General features: G+C 41.9%; 1 protein-coding gene across 3 annotated transcripts in view; it reads left to right on the top strand.

Moving 5' to 3' along the window:
- Lrba (LPS-responsive vesicle trafficking, beach and anchor containing) overlaps positions 1–26,590 on the top strand; it is a 443,002-nt gene that overhangs the window by 413,207 nt on the left and 3,205 nt on the right. For all 3 annotated transcript variants that reach the window (XM_013029761.1, XM_013029760.1, XM_013029762.1), the window contains 4 exons: positions 4,393–4,560; positions 17,900–18,001; positions 21,168–21,364; positions 24,732–24,883. In XM_013029761.1, the coding sequence (XP_012885215.1) occupies positions 4,393–4,560; positions 17,900–18,001; positions 21,168–21,364; positions 24,732–24,883 (619 nt within the window). The remainder of the gene's footprint in view (positions 1–4,392; positions 4,561–17,899; positions 18,002–21,167; positions 21,365–24,731; positions 24,884–26,590) is intronic.

The raw sequence follows: 26,590 nt of genomic DNA, 5'->3' as shown, positions 1-26,590 counted from the left end.
CCTCCCCTCCCCTCCCCTCCCCTCTCCTCCCCTTCCCTTTCCTTCCCTTTCCCCTTCTTTTTCCCTTTCCCTTTCCTTCTTTCTGATTTTTTTGTTTTGTTTTGTTGATCTGGTATTAGAGTTTGAACTCAGGGTGTCATGGTTGTACTCAGTTTCACCTCCAGCCTGGCATTTTGCTGGTTAATTGGAGATAGTGTCTCAAAAGACTTTTCTGGCCAGTCTGGCTTGGAACTACCATCCTCTATGTTTCAGCCTCCTGAGTAGCTTGGATTACAGGCATGAGCCTGTTGCACTCTGCTTATGTTTCCTATTGAATTAATTTTTCTCTGATTTAACCATCAAATTCAAACTTAAAGTATCATTATTGTAGTTACAATAATGTAGCCAAGCCTGGCTTCCCTCATCACCCTCTACCTGAACCCCTATTGCCACTGCTTTCTACCTATTTGAAACCTAAATTCTAATTTAAGAAAAAAAAAGATACCAACACAATAATCTTAGTGTGATCTGACTCAAGTTGCCCTTTTCCCACAGACTATCCCATCCTTTCCCACAAGCTTGCATATTGCATGTTCATACATTTTTAAAGTGATATTTAACAGTAAAATTATTGTTTTTAGTTTACAGCTCTATTAGCAATTAGTAACAAAACTTGGAAACACTAAGTAACCACTTCCCAGTCCAAGTGTGCACAGCCTTTAAAGGAGTTGAATGTTAATATTTCTTAAGCTACCTTCAGTGTCATGTACTACTCATAGTTGAAATAACACCTACATGCACTCAGCTTCCCATGAATTTACGAAATGGTTTCACATACATGGTACTGACCCAGCCTCACAGATGCCTCAAGATAGACACAGGTGTACCTACCTCATCCCCTTTGTCAAGTGATGGGACTGAGAGACTCGGGTTCCTTGTGGACATATGTGTGTAGCCAATGGTGACAGCCCTGGGCTTCAGGCAGGCCTGCCTCTCCACACCTGGAGGGCCTAACACAGGTGTGGCCACACCGACCCTGGGCTAATGGGGAAACCACTAAAATCGTAACACCACATTCCCTGTGGGCTCGCCAGGTTACACGGGGCTTCATCCACTATACAGTATCCCCTCCCTCCGGAAGCCTACTAGACTTAAAAAAAATACGTTTGTCTAGATGTGTAAAATATTTCTGTGCAGGCAGTATTATTGTAATCTTCACTTCAGTGGGACTGACTTCAAGCCTGTAGAATAAAAACAAAACCCACAGAAAAACCCTCAAATAATAGACCTAGTATCTTAATGTCTTATACCTCAATCTAGGTTGCAGATTTTATTTAAAATAATTATACCTACAAGTAGGAACTTGTGCTCTTATGACAATAGGAGTATTAACTATTTTTCTTCTAATTTGGGTGGAAAGCATGGGAAAAATCTGTGGGATCAGTAGTATATAATGGCAAAGCCATCACACATGTTGAATTCAATTATATTTTTGCTCACAGTCCCCCACCCATCCTTCTCTTATTAGGTTGGAGGTGGGAGCTGGGGAAGAAATGCGGGTTGTAACAGGAAATTCTTGAAACATAAATCATGTTTTCGGGGCACAACCAGAACAGCAGAGGTAACAATAAAACCTTCCCCCGGCAGTAGGAATTATTTTCAGGCCACATTTTAGATTCAGTGGTGTAGAGTCTTGAGCTGGAATTTTTTTTATTTGTAGCACAGCTGTCAAATAAAACATTAACTAGAAAATTTGTTCTGTCAAAAAAGGGATATTCTAGTGCTTGTGTAATATTTGATATTAGTGTGTGGAGAGGTGGGCTGGTATTAAAGGAAACAAAAAGTAAAGGTTGAGGAACACTTATGAGATTATCAGAAAATAATTTACAAAAAGAGCAGCAGGTATTTATATGCTGTGATTTATTTAGGAGGAGAGAGCCTCAGCTCTCTAAAGCAGTAGCACAGATCACCAGGGAAGGCAGCAAGAACAGGGAAAGGAAACTTTAAAAAAAATAGTGTTGTCCAGGATTGAGCCCAAAGTATAAATTGTGGAGGATACAGTTAGAATATTAAAACATGAAGCCCTGTTGAAGTAACTGTGCCCACATCTCCCTTGGGAGATGCCCTGTCATTTCCACTGATCCTACCTTATTCTTTTCTTTGGTGATAGAATATCTGTCGTTCTACAGAACTGTGTATCGGTTCATACTGTTCACTCAGTGTTTGTCTTCCTCACTAGACAGGAAATGCTCTGAGGGCAAGTTTTCCTTCTTGCTCAGCTATGCACAGAAGGAGGCCTTGCTGGAAGTGTGGCTCAGAGGTAAAGCAAGTCTATAAGCGAGAGGCCCTGAGTTCAAACCCCCACTATTTCTCTGCTGTTAGGTATTTAGTAGGTGCTCAGTATGCATTAGATACATTTTCATAATTTTGATAACTTTGGGAGTAAAACTTTAAATACTAGGGAATTTTAAGAAAGAAACCACCATGACTGTCTATTTTTCACCCATTGATTTTGGAAAAAACCGAGCAGCGACTTAACTAAGCAGAATTAACAGGGGAATTCTGGGAAATTCTGCCTTTCACGTTACTAGTGACAGCTGTCTATGAGCCTCCCCATAGAGGGCTATCTGGGTGTCCTTGCCTCCATCTACCTCAGGTTCCTAGTTGGTCACAGTTCTTTCTCTCTACCTCATTTCGTAAGTTGCTCGGTTCAGTCCACCCCTGTTGTTTATATGCATGTAGGGTCAGGCTGAAGCAGGAGTCACTGTCCATACACTAAGGCAAACATAATGCAATAGGATGGAGCTAGTTTTCCTTAGTAGTTACAACACACTGCTTATCTGCAATGCTCTCAGTGTTATATAGAGCACTTTGTCTTAGTCCATGTAAGCCTGCTGGTAATCTAACCGCACATATTTACTACTGTCTCTCTTCACTTGGAAATGACATGACAATTCTTTTTCATATTTTACTATGTTCTTCTGGCTTTTTTCCCCTCAATTTCAAAAAAGTCTTGAATTCTTCTTACCATACTCTTTGTTGTTAAAACCTAATTCAGGGAAATGTTTTGGTTGTCAATTGAGAAGACTGAAGAAATTCAGAAGTCTTTGCCCTCCTTCATTGCAGGAGAGAAAAAAAATTCACATTTTGCAACTTTGCATAGAAATAAATATGATTTTAAGGTTCTTAGAAGTAGGTTGTGCAAGATGGCACTCAGAGTGAAAAACCTGTGTTTGACTAGTCTAGATAAAATACCAATAGTTTATTTCTAGATGTGCAGATTTATAATTAGCTTTGAGTTTATTCGAATCAGTAACTTAAAATTTAACATGTTAATACTTTTAGTTAGATTTATCATCTTGAAAAGCTAACTACACTTAGATGCCAACACTTACTTGAGACTTTAAACTTTTAATAATTTATTATGTATTACAAGTGAAGCACAGAAGTTTGTAAGACACAAAATGGTTTAGTTTTCGATTTCTTTAACATTTGGATTATAGTCTTATCACCCCTTGAGATGACATTTAGTGATATTCATTTGTAACTTCTGTAAATATTTCAAACTGTAGAGATGGCACGGTAAGGTTGCTGCAGATATTTAAGGTGGGTTTGTGTGAATTATAAGTGCACAGATCTGTGGTTAAGCAGAGACTGTGATTGTGCAAGGCAAAGTAGTGACTTGAATGCCTTCATGTGGACACTTTCCTGTGTTTAAAGTCCTGGGCACATAGTAGGTTGACTGGTTTCCTCTCACTGTCTCTAGTCATTACCATTGAACTGTGGTGATCTTGATTTCATCATCACCTCCAAAGGAATTTTCATCATTCACACAAAGAAACAAAGAAACAATGACTTGGCTCAGATTGCAATCACAGTAAATCAATCCTTTCACCAAAAGTTAGTCTATGTAATCCTGATTTGTAAAAGCAGAAGCTATTTCCAAAAATGACTTTTAAGACGAAAAATAAATACATTAAATCCCCACTAATTCAGAGATGAGGCTGTTATTGGTGAAATCTTAATTGTCTAGTACCCCTTTAGACAGGCAACTAACTTGTGTTCTGCGTCACATGGAGTAACTCAAGAAAGTGTTAAAGGCAATAAGAGTCCTCTTGGGCCTGCTTTAACTGGTAAACATGATCCATTTGTAATTTATACTAGCCATTTATAAGGTTATGGTGTTTTGGCTCTCAAATATTATTTGTTAAAATGGTTTTAACATATGTCTTTCAAAATGTCATCATTATTCTGTTGGCTTTTTTGTTTTTATTGTTAGTACTCAAAGAATACTCTTAGGGTGGACCAGTTCTGACTGAGCATGATAAAATGTGAATTATCAGAATCTAAGGCAATGTGGCAGTCCTATGTTAAAAGTTTTTCTGTTCACTGGAAATGCATTGTGTTTTTCAGGAAAATTGATTCAAGTGGTGTTTGGCCATTGGGATGTGGTCACTTGCCTCACTCGCTCTGAGTCTTACATTGGGGGAAATTGCTACATTCTCTCGGGGTCACGTGATGCCACCCTTCTGCTGTGGTACTGGAATGGAAAGAGCAGCGGGATCGGAGATAACCCAGGAAGTAAGCCCAACTACTTTTTTTGTTTCCAATGACTTTTTAAGTGAACTTTTATAAGTGACGTAGAATAATAATGCCCTGAAAGGGAAGTTATTCTTTTTCTGATGAGAATGAAACTGGATTATTAAAGAGTTCTTAATTCTTTATTATAATTTAAGGAAGATCTATGTAACCTTGTTATTAAAACATTTTGTGGTCACTGACAATTAAAACCCATACATGAAGTCTCATTTTTCATGTTATAGTTTATTCCCATGATTGAAAAATGCTAGTTTATTATTTGAAATGGTTGTCTCCAAATAAGAGATTTTTTTTCCATGAACTATAAGATATAGAATGAAAAAGCAGTGACATATTCTCCTGTTTATTGAATTCATATTTTAAAAGAGAAAAAATTATAATTTCATAGAAGTGTACCAGTCTTTATAAAGTTATGCTTTCATTTACATATTAAAAGATAAAACAAGTCATAAAAGGCCAATATGGAATATTCAAATTGACTCTTGGTTTTTTCAGATGGGAAATGAAAATGTTCACCAACAGCCTTTAACATCTTTATGAAACTGTGAAGGCAGTAAAACAAAAAATGTGTAACCATTTAAAATTGTAATTCACAGAAGGCAAAAAAGGAAGCAGCTACCATTAAACCAATCGCACACAGCTGCAGAAAAGAAATGGCTTTAAAAAAACACATTAAGAAGTCGGAAAAAAACAATTAAAGGGACCACCTGAAAAATGAGAATTTAATTAAAATGATTATGACACAACAGTGAAGGGTTTCTGCAAGAATAGCTTTAGATTTTTACTTCGTAAGGTAGAGCATTTTAACTGCTCTTAAGCATTTACCGTTTTTTAATTTAAAGCAAGTTGTGATATGTTAGAGTGAGGAAGGATTGTATTGTTTCCAGTTGCTTTACCTAAATGAGAGGTGTGCCCCAAATTGTGGGATGGTGACAGGAATTTCTTTAAACAGGTTAGAATGTGTTTACCATTGGTTAAAATTTCAAAGCTATGCATTAGTAGATCTGAGTGGGAAAGTGAAATAAATCTTCGTTCAAAAACTTAGTCAAACACTAGTTCAATTTTAAAAGAAATAGATGCAAAATATTTTTAAAATCTGTTTCTTCTTATATTCACTATAGACCTGGGATTAGTAAGTAAACCCTTTTTTGGGGAGTGGGGGAAGGGGAGTGCCAGTCCTAGTGCTTGAACTCTGGGCCTAGGCACTGTCCCTGAGCTTTTTTGGTCAAGGATAGCACTCTACCACTTGAGCCACAGCTTTACTTTTGGCTTTTTCACCAAAAAATAAGTGTCTCAGGGACTCTCCTACCAAGGCTAGTTTTGAACTGTTATCTTTAGATCTCAGTCTCCTGAGTAACTAGGATTATCAGTGATAAGCCACTGATGCCTGGATAGTAAACTAACATTTTATTCAGTTAATTTCCAACATCTCTTTTTCACTTTTATCAAAACAGAGATAATGCCCTGTACAAGTAGAACCTGAAAAATAATTTTAAGTTTCTGTCACTATGGGTAATATAGTTTACAATCAGATCGATAAACTGTACCTTTATACAGAGGTCCCAGCTTCACATGTAATTACAGTAAAAACTTATACATATAATTTCAGGGCTTTTTCCTATTTTTTGGAAAGTACTTCCTGTTCTTTTCATGAGGACACTGGCATTCAGTTTCTCTTCCTTTCTGGCCTCCGTCAAGTGACTACTTTCAATTTCTTTCTTCCTGTTTGTTTAAATTTATTTATAAGATTCACTAAAAAATTTCTGGCAAACCTAGACTTGACATAGATAATATTTTGTTATTTATCTCAAAATACTTAAGAGAAACTTTCTTGTCTTAAACTAACGGAACATGTTTCATGCCTATATAGCAGTCTGAATACACACAAAGACAGATATTTAAATCTTTGAGTTTTATATTTATTTGACTTAATCACATTCTATGTCTTAGTTATTACCAGTGTACTGAGAAACACCTACAGACTTATTAGTTCTACTTGTATACAATTTCTGTTGCATTTCAAAAATTTAGCTATTTTAAAATTAGAAATTTTTAGTTTTCCAGAAGAAAATATTTACATATCCATGTCTATAGAATGATATATATTTAAATATATGTTTACATATTTCAGTACCTTACCAAATGTCCTGTGTATATACATGCCCTTAAAAAAAATGAAATGACATTTGAGCAAATTGCAAGATTTGTAGTAAAAGAACCTGAGTTCCCGGCTCCACTGTGGTTCTCTCTTGTCTGTAAAATGAAAACAACAGTAACTTAAGGTGTTATCTGGAGCTAGGGTGCTTAGAGCTAATAAATCAGCACAATTCGCCATCTTGCTGGCTTTCGAGCACATAGTATAATTGTTAGATTTCCATAAAGCACTTTGTTGGTGCTCTCATTTGTAGTATGGTGAAAGCTGGTAATGAAGAGGGGAGTAAAAAAAATTGAACACCACAACACATCTAATACATATTTTAGGAAATTGTAATGTATTGTGACTAAATTAAATTACTTTTCTCAAAGTGAACCTCGCCCTTTCTGGCCTCCTTATAACATCCGACGTCCCAATTTAATTTTGCTTTAGCTGTGAAGGGTGAATCTGGGAGAAAGACAAACAAGCACTTTTTCCTAGTATGAGAATTTACACATATTACACTAGAAAAGCGAAAAGGCCGCATGCAAGTGTGTTGAAAACAAATGGCAAGCAACACAAAGACATTTTTCACTGTGTGTAAACTGTTTCAAACATTCCCCCAAGCTGGTTCATTTTATAAGCCTCTCCTGGCTGGTTGATAGCCCCGAGGGGCACTGCTGAGGCCCGAACAGGGCTTCGGTTTCTCTGCCGCGTCTCTAGACTGCAGAAAAGACCTTTAGATGCAGTGAGGACTATTACATGCAGCCTAACTTTCTATTTTTTGATGTTGGGCTTTTTTTCTGTCTTGAAGAGAAAAATAAGCAATTATAATAACAATACATAACCGCCTTTTCTTCATTTTATAGATCTCACTTAGCTATTTTAGGTTTTAAAAAAATTCTAAGTCAAGAAAATAGATACGAATTTTACTTCCGAGGGTCATATACTGTTTTTTCTAATACTGATGTTGGTGCTAGATGGGAAGTTTATAGCTATATATTCTTTAAAACCATCATATATCTGATATTAATATGCCTATTATTTGGGCAAAATCAGATTAATTTGAAGTAAATAAAACCTAGAAATAGTATAATTTGGGGCTTAAATAAAAAAAAACACTTGGATGTTTTCTGAAACCTGCCTAGATCACATTGTTTCCCTCCTCACAGATCATTTTTCATCTTTCACTGCATTGTGCGGTGATGGTTGTCTGCGGTGGTATGCTCTTTCCCAATGAGAAGGACGCTGGAAACACCATTCCATTTCATTGTGGATGGTTTATGAAGTTAGCAGTGGAAGGTGTTTTCTACAGACCTCACAGCAGCTCTAGTACTCACTGTTTTAGTACCCAGTACTCTTTTTTAGTACTGTGCCTGGGATGCTTCCTTTTCCTCTAGAATAGTTCTGTCCAAACTGCCCTTTTCCACATTTAAGAGAAAATGTGTTGCCCTGTGCATTCAATTGGTGTTAAATACTTTAAACCGTGAATGATCTTATTTAGATAGAGAAGATAAAAACATTCAACCTCCGTAGTGTCTTACTTATTCTTATTATGTTAATAAATCATAAACTTGGATTTTAAAAGCAAAATGCTTGTGAGGCATGCTTAGGTATGGGAAGAAGTTTTTGTTTTTTTTTTTTTAAGCCCCAGTTAATTAGCTTTAGAAGCACTGGTTGCTGACTGGGAGGGCAGTGTATAGATTTGTGTGTGTGGTATTTCAATAAAGTAGTTTTCCATTCTTGGATTCTGGTTTTGATTTGATTGAAAGGTGGCATTTTCCCCCTCTTTGCAATCAGACATGCTAATCTATGTCAGCTTTCTCCTTTGTGGGAATGGCGTCTACTGAAAGAAAAAAAAAACACCTTTTTTTTTCCGTAGCAAGATTCTGTTCTTTAAGAATATTTCAGCACCGTTAATTAGAAAGAAGGTTTTATTAACCATAAGGCCAGCACTAACAGACCACAGAGCTGTTTGTTAAAGGACTGTAAGCCATGCTGTCCTGCTTTTCCTCTGTCTAAAACTTCATTTTGTTATTCTCTCATCAATCATGTGAGTCATTACCGTAAATCCTACTGTTGTTAATTTTACTAGTATCACCCTAATGAGACATTCCTGCTATAATTAAAAATGAATTCCAACTTTAAGGCATTCTAAATTTTTTTTTAATGAATTTAGAATGATCTTGCCACATGACTATAAATACCATGGATACACACATCGACCACTCATCACGTCTGTAAGGAAAGTGGCATGGTAGCGTGTCCAGGTGTGAATTATTTACTGGTAGCCCCATGCATATGTGCTTCTGCATATGTATATTTTTGCACATCTCTAGGAATTATGTTCTTTTTATCATAAAGTATAATATGTCTTACTGAAGCTACCGATAAATGCTTATTCTTTGTCTTGCCAAAATATAGGTATGGCTATGATACAAACAGTACTCCTCTCTCTTAGTAGGGGGCTAAGAGCACCATCTGCTGGATGCAATGGGACACGATGTTGGGAAGTCTGAAAAATCAGCACTTGCTAACACAGGTGTACCTTGTGTTTAATTGTGGATGATGTATGACTTATGGGTCACAAATGGCAAGATAATGTGCACATGTTGAACCATGTGTTTTCAAGAAGACATTTCTTCTTTTGCCCCCATCCTACTGTAGAAGTTTACAATTAATTGTCTTAAGGGGAAAAAGCACAACATACACCTCCTAAAAACAAAGCAGCACAGTCTGTCGTAAGATTGTCATTAGATAAATTCTTTATCTTGCAGATCTTCGGTAAGCTGCATTTGGGAAAACTGTTGAGATTTTAAGTTCAGGTCCTCAGATTCACTAGGTGTTGAATGCTTTCACATTCTTGAGACTGACCTTCTTTTCCCTGGGCTGTGACTCCTGACCTGATTCCATGGCGAGGACGTGAGTTCCCGCTTGTATCTTATCCAGAGCTTCTCTCTGGCCCTGCCTTTGAGCTGCTCCAGTGCACCAAGACTGCCCTGTGTTTTTCTTTGTCCTTGAGGAATTCATCGCGCTGGGGCTCAGAGCAGCCTGTTGGCAGTGCTCAGTTCAGGTGACATTAAAAGTATGTCTCTGAAACTCTCCAGAAGGTCCGGGGTGCCTGGTGCTCTATGATGTAATGCAGGCCCTCAAGCTCAGCAGAACAACTCTGTATTTACTGCTTGTAACTAATAGTAGACGTGGTAAAAAGGAATTATATTCATATGGCAAATGAATACAACCTTAATGTGCACCATATGCACAGTGGTGGGGTGATGTGCCAATATATCACATTTATTTACCTTGTTTGGTTGCAGAGAAAAATGACTATACCATTCAGCTGGTAGGCTTGAGCTATTTAAATATGAGCACAGAATGGGTGATTTATGCCCTCAAACTGAAACCAAGTATCTTAATATGTATACTTTAGTGGGGCCATACTCATGAAAATGGTCAAAAACTTGGTGTTCAGATAGATCTTAACTTCACTGACTTAGCCCTCCAAGAAAATCTTGCACCTACATCCTCTTTTACTTGAGAGGACTTACTTAATTCCCTGAAACTGTTGAGTACTGTGCCCTTGCCCCCTTCTTCATCTAAAAGTAGGATTTGTATGGTGTTAGAATACCCTGGGGATGGTGTGTTGGTATATGCATGTGATTGTATGATTGTACCATAAAGCTTGTAGAAATAAGTTGAGCTGGGGCACTTGGAATAACACATTAGAATGACATTACCACTTTCCAAAATTTCTTTTTCTTTTTGGTCGTGGGGCCTGAACGCTGGGCCTGGGCGCTGTCCCTCAGCTCATCAGCTCAAGGCTAGTGCTCCACCACTTGAGCCACAGCGCCACTTCCGGCTTTTTTTTTTCTGCTTATGTGATGCTGAGGAATCGAACCCAGGGCCTAATTCATGAGGCATGCACTCTATCACTGAGCCACCTTCCCAGCCCCCCCAAATTTCTTTCCTTATAGCAATGAATGATAACTTTGTGCATTCATGCCTCATGTTGCACTGTAGATAGTCCCAAATTTTTATGAAAACACAACTGTTTCTATATAGAATTTAATATCTGATTTCTTTTATAAGGCCACAATCACCCTATTTTTCTTCTACTTCAGTTTTAATGCATTATGCCCACTTATATGGAATTATAGACAGAACTTTAAAAGTATTACTGACAAAATTTAAAAGTACATTTATAAGTTATTATTTTTACTTTTGCAGTACTGGGGATTGAACCCAAGTCCTTGCGCAAGCAAATACTCTACCATTTGAGCCATACCCATACCCTCAAGACCTTTTGTTTTGTGTTTCGTTTTTCACACGTGGCCTTGCTAATCTTGTAAGAGTGGGCTTTACATGCACAATCCTCCCGCAATTCCAGGCTAATTTTAGTGTCCTTTTAAAAATACTACCATTACCTATTTATGTATATCATTGTGTATATTTGCTATTTGCCTGTTTTATTAAAATAATTTTTGTTCTCAAATTCAAATAGGTTTGGTCAGCTTTCCGGTTTTAAATCTGAAGTGTGCTTAGGTAGGAAAGCATTTCTTAGATTTCTTTCTCAGATCTCAGCCTCCTGAGTAGCTAGGATTATAGGCGTGAGCCACCAGCACCCGGCCTCACATATTTGTCGGTGAACATGCTCAGGCCCCCAGCTGCTTTCCTGTGGCTCCCGTGTAGCTGGAGTGATGGGCTTTCATCACCATCCCTCGCTTACTTACTGGTTGAGATGGGCATGTAGAAAACATTTTGCTTGAGCTGGCCTTCTACCACAGTCCTCCTAATCTCTGCCTCTTGAGTAGCTGGGATCAAAGGTGTGAGCCTCTGTAGCTGGAACTTAATAGGTGCTTAGCACTTGCTGGATACCTGTGAGTGCTTTATTCATTAACACAGTCCTCATAGAAGCCCTGTGTATTCCCTTTGATGGATGAGACACAGAGATTAGAAATAGGGCTTTCCTTTCACCCAAGGCCCTAAGTGTCCTGGATTTTCTTACTAGAACATACCCGAGTGTGCTTACCTAGCTGGTTAGGTCATAAAGTCTGGGCTCAAACTAAGATGTTCTAACATAGAGCCATGTCTCCCACTTTTTTTTTTGTCAGTCATGGGGCTTGAACTCTGGGTTTAGGTGCTGTCCCTCAGCTCTCTCTTCAGCTCAAAGCATGCATTCTACCACTTGAGCCACAGTGCCACTTCCGGTTTTTCTGGTGATTTATTGGAGATAAGAGTCTCATGAACTTGTCCTGCCCGGGCTGCCTTTAAACCATAGTCCTCAGATCTCAGCCTCCTAAGTAGCTACGATTATAGGCGTGAGCCACCAGCACCAGCATCTCTCACTTTTTTTATTGAGATGCTGGAGATAGACCCCAAGGCTTCATGCACAGAAAGCATGTCCTTGTGCCTCTGAGCTACATCCCCCCGCTGCACAGACCCTCCAATTGAATCACATTATCAGCAGAGAAGAACTTGATGTAATCCTACCACTGCAACACTCAGTATTCAAAAAGGACATAAGATAATTTTGTTGAACTGAGTTCTTACAACAGTATGTGTCCTTGTAGGACTTGGGTGAGAGGGGTGTGTGCGTGCGTGCATGTGTGTGTGTGTGTGTGTGTGTGTGTAATGAATAGAACTGAGGGTTTTGTTCATGCTAATCATCACTCTGCCACTGAGCTACAACCCTAACCCCTAGGATTTCACATTGTTTTAAATAGTATTATTTGTATAATTGTAGGCATATTCTCATAAAGCTTATTTTTTAATGTAGCACTAGAGGATGATTCTAGTTTAACAAGGCAGAGAAATGTTGTAAACCAAGAAACTATAGTGGATTTTTATGTCAATATTATTTTATCTTGCATCAATAATAATGTTTACGAAAGGAGGCCTACCTAAGTGAAAACTCTGGTGCTTTTCCCACCCTAAACGGAGCTATGGCATGTCATCTGCTCTATATGTTTAATGACATTAACATATTTTCACCAAAAAGACTGTGTGGAGTGTGGGGGCAGGGGAGGAGAACAAATTTCAAATTGTTTCTCTTCGCTTAATTAAAATGTAGTGTAATTCCCAGTGAAAACTTAGGAAGCTATTGGAGAGGTTTAAGGAACATTTAATGGCTAGTCCCATTTCCTCCTCTGCAAAGCCATTTCCTTTCTTGATTTACCATTATGGCCAGCCACATGAGAAAGCGAAGTGTTCAGTTTTCACACCAGCTCTTCATAGTGCTCCACGGTAACCAACAGAGAACAAAAGTCACATGCAAAATAGAAATGTCCATCTTTAGGAAATGACTGACAACCTCTTGTGTAGTATCGAAATGCTTTGATGTTTTTAATTTGTATGTAATTAAGAACTTCATTATATTCTTAGCTTTTTATGTAGCATGTATGACTTTTAATAGAATGACTTCTCTGAAATCTTTTTTTAACAAAGTTGAGCTTCATATTTTGTTTTGCTCTTCTTTAATGGTACTAGACTGTACTTTTATGAAGAATTCAATCTGTTTTTCTTATGGACTTCATTAATCATCCTTGGGTATTGATTTTGCATGCAAAGCAGTTATAAGTAGTTTAGACTTCAGTATGGTATTTTTGACATTTATAATTACAGATATTTGTAATTTCAAGGTTAATGGAAAGATTGTTAAGATTTGACCCAAATATCATTTAATTTCTTGGTTTTAGTTTTTATTGTTTTTCCATGCTGGAGAATGAACCTTGATCCTTACAAAGAAAAGCACTCTCCTCCTTAGCTGAACCTCTGCTGCCAGTGCCTATTTCAAATGAAGACATTGCAAATAAAATGCCATATCTCAAAACTGTAATTGCAGCTGGTCCTCAGACTGGCAGATTTTTAAACTTTAGAGGAAATGTTGAAAACATATACATTTTAAAACCATATTTCTTCTTGGCCTTATTTTCTATAGTGCATTGCACATGATACTACTGTACCAATACATGTGATTATGTATTGAAAGTGGCAGAATGAGTGATCAGTGGCTATGTTACCTTATTTGCCTAAGAATCACTGAAAGTAAGTGTTTATTGGAAATTGTAATTCATTTTTATAGGAGTAAGAATAGGACAGTGTTGAACCCACTTCATTTCGTAAAGGACATTACTGAAGAGAATCAATGGGAATTACTCTAATTATAACAACATATCTAAGTTGCCAATCAGAACTTTACACTGCATTTTATAATGACTTTGTTTTCTTAAGAAGAAGAGATAATGCTCAATATATCAAGAAATTTCTTTAAAAGCACCAACAACTTTTCCAGAAACACATGTCTGGTATATTTTTGCCTGGACTATTAATCCTGTTTGCCTTAATGATGATAGACCTTAAGAAATACTTTCCTCATTGAATATTTATGAAGAGGATAGTAAAGGAATTACTGTTTCTTTTTCTGTATTTCCAGGTATAAAAATTTAAGTGGTTCAGAGTCCATTTGGTAAAGAAACATATTTAATGCTATGAGAATGCTGAAGAAACACATTTGATAAAAAACATTTGCTATTCTGCCTAATGATGTTAAAAATAATTCAGCTAATATTTTAAGACCCAGTCCAGTATAAATGCTGAAAAGTTATTGTAGGAGCTCTGTGTTGTTTAAATGCAAGCGAGGTGTTATCTCAGAGTCTATAACTTAGTACTGACATATCCAGCACTATGGACTGAGAAAAGCACATCTGTAAGAACTGGTGTGTCTGGGCATTCATGGGAGGCTTTGGACTGTCTTTAATCTCATCTGACTTGTTCATCTTCCTCTAAGGCCTTCCATAAAGATGCACTGAGTCTCCTTTTCAGCTCTTGGGCTGGATTTGCATCAGTGGTCATAAACCTGTTCTCTGGACAAAGACTCCTTTCCTTTGAAGTTATTGCTCGAGATTTTCAAAGAAGTCCTAGAAGTCTGTCCTTTTTCTCTTTTTATTTTTCTTTAAGAAGTTTGAAGTGTAGCTTTTTAACTTAACAGCAAGATAAATTTTTTTCTCCACATTATTGAAAGCCATGACGATTTTTCCAACAGTAAGACTTTAAAAGGTTCTTAAGGGAATCTGTTCTGCTTTGTGATTTAGCCTTTGGTAGATTCTACTATCTCAGAAAGCAAAGGTACCGGCTGTTTGTTTCCATTAATGCTTGCAAGCGTGTTTTTCTTTTTGTTTCTTTTTAAAAAAAAATCAGAATAAGCCTGGTATTTCCCCAAAGACCTTTTCTTGCTTTTATTTGGTTTAGACTTTGAGTGAGACACTGATGATAGCTTTGGAGTCTTTGAAAAGTAACACAAGGCCAGAATCATCTTATGGCCTGATTATCTTCCCTGAGCATTCACTGCAGGGGTGAAGTGAGGGGAGCTGTGGCCAGAGCCACATTCGGGCTTCCACACCGAATGTTAGTGGGCAGTGCCTTTCCTTTCTATGAGACGTCACGTGAGCTCTGTCATGATCCAGGCTGATGTGTAGCGGCACCACTACAGGAACATAGGAAGATTCCATTGCTATGGGGCAAGCCTGTGTTCTGCTCCCATGATTACGGCATCCCTAAATTTCATTCCAGGTGGTTCCCATCAAGTGTAAGAAGTTTGTACTTGCTTCATTAAAATCCCATGCCATATTGGTGATCATAAAGTTCTTGGTTTTGGAGGACTTAGAAAAATTCTTGTTAGTTTGAATATCCTTTCTGATCAGGAGACTACATGAGCATTGCTTGAACTATACAGCAGATAGGAAGGGAGCTCAAATCAGCCGGGAAGCCAGACCCAGAGCAGCTTTTCTTTAAGGAAATTCTCTCTTTTGTCCAGTATGGGTTTTTAGAAGCCATCAGTGTACCTTCTGCATAGACCAACATAGGTGAGATGCACTGTCTTTTGACTGGACAGCAGTGATTATTTGTGAAACCAGTTACTGAGAAGAACTTAATAATCATGTCTCCTTATGTTGTAATTTGTTGTCTCTGCCTCCTCACCTGTCTGTCTGTCAGTTTCCATCTATCCATCTGTCCATCCCTCCCTCTATCTCCTTCCCCCCTTACTCCCATTTCCTGACCTGTCTAAACTGCTTCCTGGATTAGGAAATGCTTTGCCAAACTTTGAAGTGAAACCTAACATTCTATGTAGTGCTCAGGCACTAGGAAAAGAAAAATCTTTTCTCAATTTCATATGCCTACTAATGAAAAAAACCTTAATGAATTTTACAAAAGACATTGCTTACATCTTAACTCACCTTCTGGGGCCAATCATGCAGCTTTCTAAACTCTGCCTTCCGTGATTCTCAGACTCTTGGATTTCATCGCTTTCCCATTAAAGGAAGAAATGCACTTTATAGCAATGTTTTCCCTTTTTTCACTGTGTGCCTGAGAAACTACACTGAGATCCAGAAAACAAAGCATCAACATGCCCACATGACAATGTCTGTTAGGTCTTCATGATCCATCTGGCCTGTATTTACCTTGGCTTCAACGTAGATTGCTTTCATTTGCCATCATTCCTCCTCGCCCCTTCATGTTCGTTGAAAGTAGAAAGACAATTCACGTGGAAACAAATCTTGCCCTTAAGAAAATGATTACTTATGAAAACAAAAAGGAACAATCACATCCAAAATATAGTCCTTAGATCATAATGATTTTAATAGCTGACTTGGAAAAAAAAGTTGCCAGCTGATACAATCTGACAGTAATTTCAAGAATAACATTGTGTGGTATTGTTTGTGGAATTTAAAATTTCATGGGAAAGGGAGAAACCCTGAATCAGGTTTGAAGTTTTGTTAACTTTTTCAGATACAACGTACATATTTCTAAATTTCGTGCCAGAATTTTTTTCCATTTATGAAATACTATTCTTTTTTTTTCATTTTATTTTATTTTATTTGTGAACATACTGTACAGAGGGGTTACAATTACATGGGCAGGATAATGCGTACATTTCTTATCAAGCATTGCAGCCTCCTCCTTTGTTTACCCTTCACATCCCTTCCCAGCCTCCCCCCCACCCCCCACCCAATCCTCCCCCTCTCCCCCCTCGTGCCAGAATTTTTATCTTTAGCAGAAAGTTAAGTAGTTCAGGTTATCTTATGTTATTTGCTTCTTTTCTTCAAAATGTCTCCAAATTCGTGAACTTTTTAAGGAAAAAGAAGTTGCTCTAAGAATTATTTTTGGCTTGGAAAATGTCCAGTAAACATTCTAATTAAAAATGGGTATGATTCTCCAAACAAGTTTCAAAACTTGACAGCAAATGAAACTAGTCCCCTTGTGCACCCCTCCTCCCCCGCCCCGGCCTTTTAATGTGCTGCTTCAGGTCTCGCTCTGTCGCTAGGCCGTCATCAGTGGTGGCACATTTGTTGTGACCCACGTAGGCACTGGAGTCAGGCAAGGTCTCCTGGGGAGGGGGGGTAGCTGCTCTAGGGGTGATCACAGTCTGGGGTGAGGTTAGCAGCTGGTGTCAGCCACCTACTTCTAGGTCCCTTTCGCCCCATTGGATTGCACAGCATCAGATATAAATGTGCTGTACAACCTGTGGGGGAATCTAAGAATGGCAACAGAATAATGCTCTTTAGGTCCATTTATAAATGCTCTGTGTCTTTGTCATTAGACACCATGCATAGAGGACCAGTGTAGTCTTACAATAGTATTCCTCAGGCTAAATATGGAACCATTTCCTCCTTGTGGCTTGGCATGGATCAAGCTGTGGCTCAAGCCCATGAGTATTTTCCATAGCTACCAGACACAGCCTTCCCCTCTGGCTTCCAACTTCAACCTTCCATATCTCAGCCTTCTTGAGTAGGTGGGCTTACAGACGTGAGTCTCCAGAACCTTCACAATAGTTCGTAATTTTTATGTTTTGTTGGAACTGGGCCTTGAACTCTAGGCCTCACTTTTGCTAAGCCTAGCACTCCACCATTTGGGTCACTCCTCCAGCACAAGGGACTCACTTTTGTATTTACAGAGTGTTAGAAGCACTTTCCAATGAATGCATTTCAGATGATCATTTTTAATCCTGAACTTTCGACCTTGAAGTTGGATAGATAGCATGCGTGTCCCCAGATCCATCAAATCTGGTACTAGCCTGGGACTTTTGGACAGATTCTCAAACTACAAATGAAAGGTGTAGGTGTGAGGCGGGTGGAAAGGTTGTTACTTTATCCTCATTTATCCTTTCTCTTGTTTGTTTTTTTCCTGAAGGTGAGACCACCACTCCCCGGGCCATTCTGACAGGCCACGACTACGAGATAACTTGTGCGGCCGTCTGTGCTGAGCTGGGCCTGGTGTTAAGTGGCTCTCAAGGTAAAACTGGTGCCGGGCGTTGGCATTGCTTGGTGTCTTGTAACAAGTGAGCTGTAACAAGTGGAGTTGGTTCCTTTTCTCCAAAGCTTTGGCCTGTTATGGTAGCCATTAGCCACATGGAGCTATTCAAATATAAATTAGCTAAAATTAGATATAATTACCTATGAAGTTCCACAGTGGCAGCAGCCACATTTGGGTGAACGGTGTTCACACATGTGTGGGGTTTCCAGGTGGACAGCATGGAGACACCATGCTCTTTACAGCACTGCTCTAAAGAGCTGACGATGTTGTAAACAAAAGCTCATTGAGATAGGAGCACTTCCAGGAGGTGGGAGCATCTTCGTGGATTTGGGGTCCTGCTTCGTTGTTGTCCTCTGACTGGGCTGGATTCCATCGCACCTGAATGGAAATCCTGACAACTGTCTTGTCTTGTCTTCAAATCTCAAGCGCAGAAGGAACCAGATTGGCTCTGAGAATAGAATAGAAAGGCCCTAGAGCCACTTTGTGCTGGCCAGAGAGGCTGGGTGTTTTCCAAAAGCACCCACACTCCATCAGGACCAACTAGAAAGAGCTTTGTTTCCAGTTCCATGCCCCCCACTGTAAGAGTCTATCCATGTCTGTCTCTGCTCTGAGCTGACATCTGTGCACAAACAATAAGGAAAACTCTGCAATCTCATATCTTTTAGGCTTGCCTGCTAGGAAAGGGTAGAGGATGTGAGTGACCTGAGCTGTGGCCTAGTCTAAGTGACGAGGCACATTAGCCATTTAAAGCGTTTCACTGAAGAATTTGGCCAAAGCAGTGAAATAGTAATACTGATAGCAAGTATTCTCTCACTACTGGATTTTTACACGTCCTGAGTTAACGTGAGTTTCAGATTCTATGTGATCCAAATTAGATAATCTGTCATAGGTCACCCTTGCTTGCACATTAGTATGGATAGCAAAAGTAGCCATGCTAGCCTGAAATTTTACAAAAATTATCTTGATACTCAATGGGAAATTTATGATTATCCCAATGTTAGGACTGCCAACAAATTTTAATGTTTTGATTGTAAAAATGCTCATGCTTGTAATCATAGCTGAAATAGCCTGAACTAGGGGGGATTGCAGTGGGAGGTCAGCCAGGGCATACACAACTAATAGCTGGTGGTTCACGCCTGTAATCCTCACTACTCGGGAGGTGGAGATAGGAAAGATCTCAGTTCCAGACTAGCCTGGGCAGAAAAGTCTGCAAGTCTCCAAGAAGCTGGGCATGGTGACACATGCCTGTCATACCAGCTACAACGGGAAGCAAAAAGGAAGACTGCGATCCCAACACACATCTGGGCAGGAAGTAAGACCGAAGCTAACAATACCTCCAATACAAACAGGGCTCAGTGGTAGAGTGCCTGTCCAGCAAGCTTGAGGCTCTGAATTCAAATTCTAGTACCACTAAAAGAAAAAAAATCATTAAAGAAAAAAATTAACCTGGGTGCCAGTGGCTCACCCCTATAATCCTACTCACTACTCAGGAGGCTGAGACTTAAGGATCATGGTTCAAAGCCATTCCAAGCAAGAAGATCCATGAGATTCTTACCTTCAATCAATTGCCAAAAGAAAAAAAGAGCTGGAAGCAGAGCTATAGCTCAAGTGGTAGAGTGCTAACCTTGAGCAAAAAAGTTCAGGGACAGCACCCAGCCCCTGAGTTCAAGCGGGCACCAAAAACAACAGCAACAACAAAAACGAAAACTGAGTAGATGTATAAGGATATTTTAAAGACTAGAAAACCTCTTATTTACTTAGCACACTATTGTTTAAAACACTAGCATATTTGGTTTCTTTGTGAAGAATTTCCCAGGCACCCTTGCAGTGGTGCCAGCCACCTACTTCTCCACATGCCTTGGGAAACAGGGTACTCCTTTCTGCCAAGGTTTTGTTCAGTGCCCTCGGTGTCTTCGAGTGTCTCTGGGGTTCCCGTAACGTGAGGCCTCTCCCAGTGTCACTTCTCCTGAGACATCACGGCTTTGGTTACGTCTACTGGTCCGTTGTGGTCAGAGGGTTCCCCTCACTGATTCCCTGCCTGTGTCTCTCCAGTCTGGTGTCCACCACCCACAGCAGCTCTTCTTTCGCCATTTATTCCATTTTAGCCATCCCGCTCTACATTGCTATATTGAAGTTCATCTTTCTTAGCCATTCTTGTAAGTGTCTCCGGGTCCTCCCTGGGGACAGGAGGCAGTACAGCCATGCGACAGGGCTGGGCGTGAACCTACTGTCACATACCTGGTGACCAATTGCCCACAGACCTGGGTGGACACGCGTGCTGGCCATGGGTCAGGGTGCCCCGGTCTTCTGCACAGCATGGTCTGTGGACAGAAGAGCTCGGAGTGTGTGGTGCTGGGGCCGGTGTTATTGAGGAGTCATAGCTGAAGTCCCTGTGTGCGGAGCAGGGTGGAGACAGAAGCGGCCTACTTATTCTGATGCTAGAGAGCACCCAGAATCCTAACCCCTGGCCCGCCCAATGGAGCAGGGGCTGCTGGGGGCCCAGTGGGGAGCAGGAGCAGCCTGTGACCTCCTGTTGTGCTGTGTGCGCAGCCCCTGTCCTCCACGGGCTTCTCAGCCTGGGGTCACTTGGGAGGGGCAGAAGCTGCTGCTTGCTGTGGGGACATGAGGGAAGTAAAGTCACGAGTGAAACAGCAGAACGGGTCCCTCCATGAAGGCGGGGGTTAGGAAGGACAGCCAGGATCCCCTTCAGTGTCGCGAGTCGCAGGAGAGGAGATGGCCTCCCAGCCAGCCCCACAGCGACTGACCCCCAGCTCCAACTGCGTCTGCCCGGGGCCAGCCTACACCACCGCCCTGTCCCTTTTGGAATGTCTTTGGTTCATCCCACCCTCGGCCACCTGAGCTTCGTCAAGGAACTTCCTGTCTCTTGAGGAAATGTGACCTGCCGGCCAGGGCTTGGCTTCTCTCCTTGCCCCGTGGACAGGTGGGCCAAACAGTGACATGGCCGCCCCTAAAAGCTTTCTCCATTTGCAGCATGGTTCACGTCAAGGTTGAGACTGCGTTCATCTGATTTTGCTTCTGTGTTTTTGTAGTCAGGGGATGAACTCAGAATCTCACTCATGCTAGGCAAGTGCCCTGCCCTGTGTCCGTTGCATGAGTTAATTCTTTTTTGCTCCTGTCTTTTCAGAAGGGCCGTGTCTCATACACTCAATGAACGGAGACCTGTTAAGGACGTTGGAGGGTCCGGGACATTGCCTGAAGCCAAAGCTCATCCAGGCTTCGAGGGAGGGCCACTGCGTGATCTTCTATGAGAATGGCTGCCTCTGCACCTTCAGCGTGAACGGGAAACTCCAGGCCACCGTGGAAACGGACGATCACATCAGGGTAAGTGGCCATTTCCACGTGGTGCTGGCAGTCCACTGTGCTGTGTGGCTCGCGTGCGGCACTCAGCAAGGCTCATGGCCCGGCGGCTTTCTGGGGCTTAGTGAAGCCAGCCTAGTAGCTCCTGTGGAAGTGTAGGGTTTATTGATGTTGTTAAGAAACTTTGTTGCTCACTGTTCTTTTCTGCCTATCAAAGCTCAGTAGTAAATTGAATGGGCTTTTCTTGCAGTGGCACGGTGGGGGCAGAGGCTCTAGGCCTGCTGGGGGAGAGAGCAGGTGGTGTCAGCAAGACCACAGCCCATCGTGGAGCCAGGCAGGCCCTGTCGTGGCCCTATGAACCGGTAATGCTGTGGCCGTCCTGGGCTCCAGAAGTTAGAGGAGATGAGAGAGCCAAGCTGTTCTCTTGGAACTCCTTTTTCCAGATTCTTCCCTTCTCACCTCTGGACTTCGGGGAGCAGATTTAGGGGAAATGGAGCTGTGGGGAAGGGAGGTACACGTGACCCCTGTACAGTGTGGGCACCCAGGACATGGGGGCACAAACAGGTGAGTCAGAGGCGCCTCTGCCCGCCCAGGGCAGCTGGGGGCTGGCCCCAAATAGCTCTCTCACTGCCTGGCCTGTGATTGATAACCTGTTACACAGATTACACAACGAGACTTCTTCCTGCTCTTGTCTAGGCGTCCCTTTCTCCCAGCACCAGAGTGAGCAAGAATAAGGAACTCAAGCCCTCAGATAGGTCACATTGGTCAAATCCAAGTTCCCTGCTGCACTGCATGCTGGGATTGACTCTTCAGCCCCTCCCTCCTGTCTCCCAGCTTCGCTCCCACCGGCCTCTGCTGGGGGGTGGGGGGCACAGACACACTCACGCTCTATTTTTATTTCTCCCTTCTTTCCCATAATACTTCATTTAAGCCAAGTACACATCAGAGGGTTTTCCTTCCCTCTTTTCTTTGCAGTAATAATGTTGATAATCTGTCACTTTGAGTTGCGATTATATTGTCAGCTATACTAATAAATCTGTAAAATAATTGGAAATCCCTGGCTGTCTGTGGCTGTTTGTGTGGCATTTCAGTGCGACTGGAGGCCCTGGGAAGGGCCCCGTGGCGGCAGGGCCGCCATTCACACGCACAGGCCTCTCTCTGCCCTGCAGCCATCGCGCTTTCCCTCTGTAATATTTCCCACTGGATTTTAGGCCTGAGCAGCCCACTGCCTTTTCCCAGCGCTTGTGTGCTTTATCATGCTAACTTGCAAGTGGCAACTGTGTGATTAAAGCAAGCTGGCCCAGGAGGAGCTCTGCCCGTCCCCTGCTCCAGTCCACGTGGGGATTGGAGGCGTCCCGGGGCAGTCCCCAGCTCCATCCTGCAGGAGAGTGTGGCTGCTGACCACTGAGCAGCAGCCCAGACCCCAGACTAAATACCTGGAAGATGCCAAGAGCTCTCCAGGCAGGTAGGCAGCCTGAGCAGCCTCTGTGCAAAGCAAGGCTCCCCTACTGTCCTCATTCCAGATGCAGGATTGTTCTGTGGCATCTCACTTAATAGCATATCATGGTGCATCAAGCAGGCATGCTCGATGTCTTCATGAATGACTTAAATTTAAGCAGACAACCCAGCCAGAGTAGCAGAGTTATTTCATTGTAAACAAGGGGTAACCACCATTCCACCCGTAGGGGCTCATCTATTTCCTTTTCCTGGGCTGTGTTTTAGGATGTGGTCATTCCCAGCAGTCTGTGGTGGCTGTTGGTACTTCTTTAAAGACTAATGCAGCCCCGACGTTGTCCAAACACACAAGATTCAAAGGATGACATGACACGTCCCGGGGGCTCTCCCGACCCAACCTGACCTGGATCCTGAGGAGCTGGATTCGAATTAAGACCACATGATGTTACTTTGGTGGAGGGCAGGGTGTAACTCTGTAGATGGTACCTTGATTCTCAAACTACAGGAATTTGACTGGTTCCTCTTGAGAAAGATTGGAGACATTTTTCTTTTGCCGGTCCTATGGCTTGAACTTGGGGCCTGGGCACTGTCCCTGAGTTTTTGTGCTCAAAACTAGTGCTCTACCACTTCAGCCACAGCTCCATTTCTAGCTTTTGGTGGTTCATGAGAGTTGAGTCTCTCCGACTTTTCCTGGCTGAGCTGGCTATAAACCATAATCCTTACATCTCAGTTCCCTGAGTAGCTAGGATTCCAGATATGGGCACGGGGGTCTAGGAAATGGTTTTTCACCTTGGGGGGGTACCTGACTCATTTAAATGTATAGTCCTAAAAGTGCTGGTCTTATATCATTCCGGACGGAAGTAGGATTAGAGATGCTTTACTAGAACAAAGGATCAAAGATTAATGGTTTTAATTTCTATTTTAATATAGCACTTATCCAATAAAAAGCCTCAAGTATGAAATTCAAGTGAACCATAACCATAAGGTTAATGGATTTTCATCAGCTCCATTTCATAATTGTAGCAAATAATTATTTGTCCTGGCCTTCACCACAGCTCCCAGATAGCCCCCAGGCTCACCATAGCCAGAGGGCCGGGGAAAGATTCTGATTTGATTTCATATTGAAAAACCTTAATACTGTATTCGGCGAGTAAGACTTAGAAAACACATCCTTCAGGACACTGTCTTCCAAACACGGACTTCTTATTTTTTAGGTATCATTTTGTGTTTTTAAGAATAAGCTGCAATAACACTGGAAAGTTGGCAGTTGTATGAAGTGAGTAGGAAACAGACCGTTGCTATTTATTTATTTAGTTTTTTTTTTTGGTCATGGGCCTTGAACTCTGGGCCTGGGCGCTGTCCCTCAGCTCCTCAGCTCAAGGTGAGCGCTCTCCCACTTGAGCCACAGTGCCACTTCAAGTTTTCTGGTGGTTTATTGGAGATAGGAGTCTCACAGTCTTTCCTGCCCGGGCTGGCTTTGAACTGTGATCCTCCGACCTCAGCCTCCTGAGTAACTAGGTTTACAGGCATGAGCCAGTAATTGATTCTTTTAAATGGAAGTGTCAAAGGGTACAGACAAGATGGAACAAGGCAGTCAGAGAAGTTGGGGCTTGCTGTGGCTGGATTCCCGTCCACTGTGTGAGGACAGGGCAGGCATTGTGGAGCTGGGGACCACCCCAGATCCCCAGCTGTGGGAAGAGGGCAGCTGGAATGACTGGCTGTGGGCGTGGAATAGAGAATGCACACTTTTTAAAATGTGAGCACGGTCGTAAGAAAGCATGGCCTCGGTCGTAAGAAAGCATGGCCTCTAACCCTGTCGTTTGACCTTGGAGACACCGGCCCACAGCTCACTTCCTCAGACCCCTGAGATGCCCACAGCCTGTGCCCTGGGGCTTCATCCTGGCCCCAGGGCTCAGCTGACTTGTTGTGTCCACAGGCCATGCAGCTGAGTCGGGACGGACAGTACCTGCTCACGGGCGGCGACCATGGCGTGGTGATGGTGTGGCAGGCGTCTGACTTCAAGCAGCTCTTCACCTACCCGGGCTGTGACGCTGGAATCCGGGCCATGGCCCTGTCCTATGACCAGAGGTAACCGGGATCGTGGCGTGCTGATGGTGGCAGGAATAAAGGCTGCGGAGGGGATTTCTGAGTTGGGGGACAGGGGTGCAGTTCTAGAAACCAAAGCCCAGCCTGTAGAGGGGGCGGTTTTCTGGGGTGGCCTTGACACAGGCTGGAGTCCCAGGGGTTCAGGCCGGACTGGAGGCTTTTTCTATTTCTTTTCTCAAAGCCCCTTTCTCAATTGACAGCATTTGAAGGGCTGCAGCCCTGTGGTGCAAGATGGCCCTGTCCGCTCTGGGGGCTCACTGAGAAATGTCACTTGGAACCACATGGGAAGCCCTCACCCCAAATGCCACCTTTGGGGACAATTGCTGCTCAGCAACTTGCCCTTATTTATTTAGTTCTTAATTTTTCAGTTACCATGGCAACACATATTCAACACATTTTTTCAGTGTATGGATTCTATGGTATTAAATGTGTTGTCTAACCACCACCACCACCTCCATTTGCTACACTTTTCATCCTCTCCACGGGCACCCACCCTACTAAACAGGGGTTCTCCCCCCCCCCGTCTTCTAATCACCTCCCACACGTGGAATCCCGCGTGCATCCTCCACGTCCTGGGTGGCATGCTTTCCACGGCCCGCTGTCTAGTTGAGTCTTCCTGTTCTGATCCGGATGTTGGGCCACGCACAGCCCGCTCTGCCACTGGCGGGCCATCCGCCATGACGGCCACCAATGCTCCCTGTCCTCCAACGCCATTGCTTTCTCTTCGTAGCTGGTTGTTAATCGCCCAAAGAAATTGAACTTTGTAAAGCACCTTTTCTGTAGGAAGATGTTCCCGTGGTGTCCGTTCTGAGGGATATTGGTTTTTGCCTGTCAGCTGCCTTTCTTCATGGGGTAGGGTCCTTACATGGTCATGGTAGATCACCCTTCCGACCTGCTGTCGAGTCTAGTTGGTTAGTATCGTGGATCCACACTCACAAGGAATGTTGGTCTGCCCTGTTGGAGGGTGTGGGGTCTTTTTCTAGCTTTGAGGGGTCAAGGAAATGCTAGACTCATTGTTTGCCTTCCCCCTATTCTGTTTTTGATAGAATTCATCAGCGAAGCTGTATGGCCCAGGGCTTCTCCTTGGTGGAAGTTGTTTTTCTCTTTTGTTTGGTTTCTTATTTTTAATCATCCCTTTTTCAGTCTCCTTATTCGTCAGATGCCTGTTCCTGTTGTCCGTGTCTTTATGATTCACATTTGGTATATTGTTTCTCAGAATGTCTTCACTTCATTTGGGCTATCCAGATTCTGATTATCTCCTACACAGTGAACTATCTTATTTGTTAGTTTGCACAATCTGTAGTGCTATCCCTACTTTGCTTTCTGGAGCTTCCTTTTTCCTTTATTCATCTTTTTTCAAAGACCTATTTTTGTTTTATAGGGGTTTTTCCCCTTATTATTTATCTGCTTTCCTTCTTTCCTTCTACTAGCTCTAGATGTAGTCTGCTCTTCTTTCCTGGATCCTTAAAGTATAAAGATTTCCTTCTTTTACAGAGTATGTGTTTATACCTGTGAATTCCCTGTTTTCGTATCAGCCTGAAACTTTTGACGTGTTTTGGCAAGCTTTGGCATGTCTTGGCAAGTTTTGGCATGTTGGGTTTTCATTTGTCTCGGGATTATTTTCTGCTTTCCCTTGTAATTTCTTTTTGACCTACTTTTTCATTTTTACCTCTTGGTGGATTTTCCACC

The sequence above is a fragment of the Dipodomys ordii genome, unplaced genomic scaffold (genome assembly GCF_000151885.1).
Source record: "Dipodomys ordii isolate 6190 unplaced genomic scaffold, Dord_2.0 Scaffold122, whole genome shotgun sequence".
Taxonomy (NCBI): domain Eukaryota; kingdom Metazoa; phylum Chordata; class Mammalia; order Rodentia; family Heteromyidae; genus Dipodomys; species Dipodomys ordii.
Note: the sequence above shows the minus strand (reverse complement) of the source record. Positions and strands in the feature narration are given on the sequence as shown.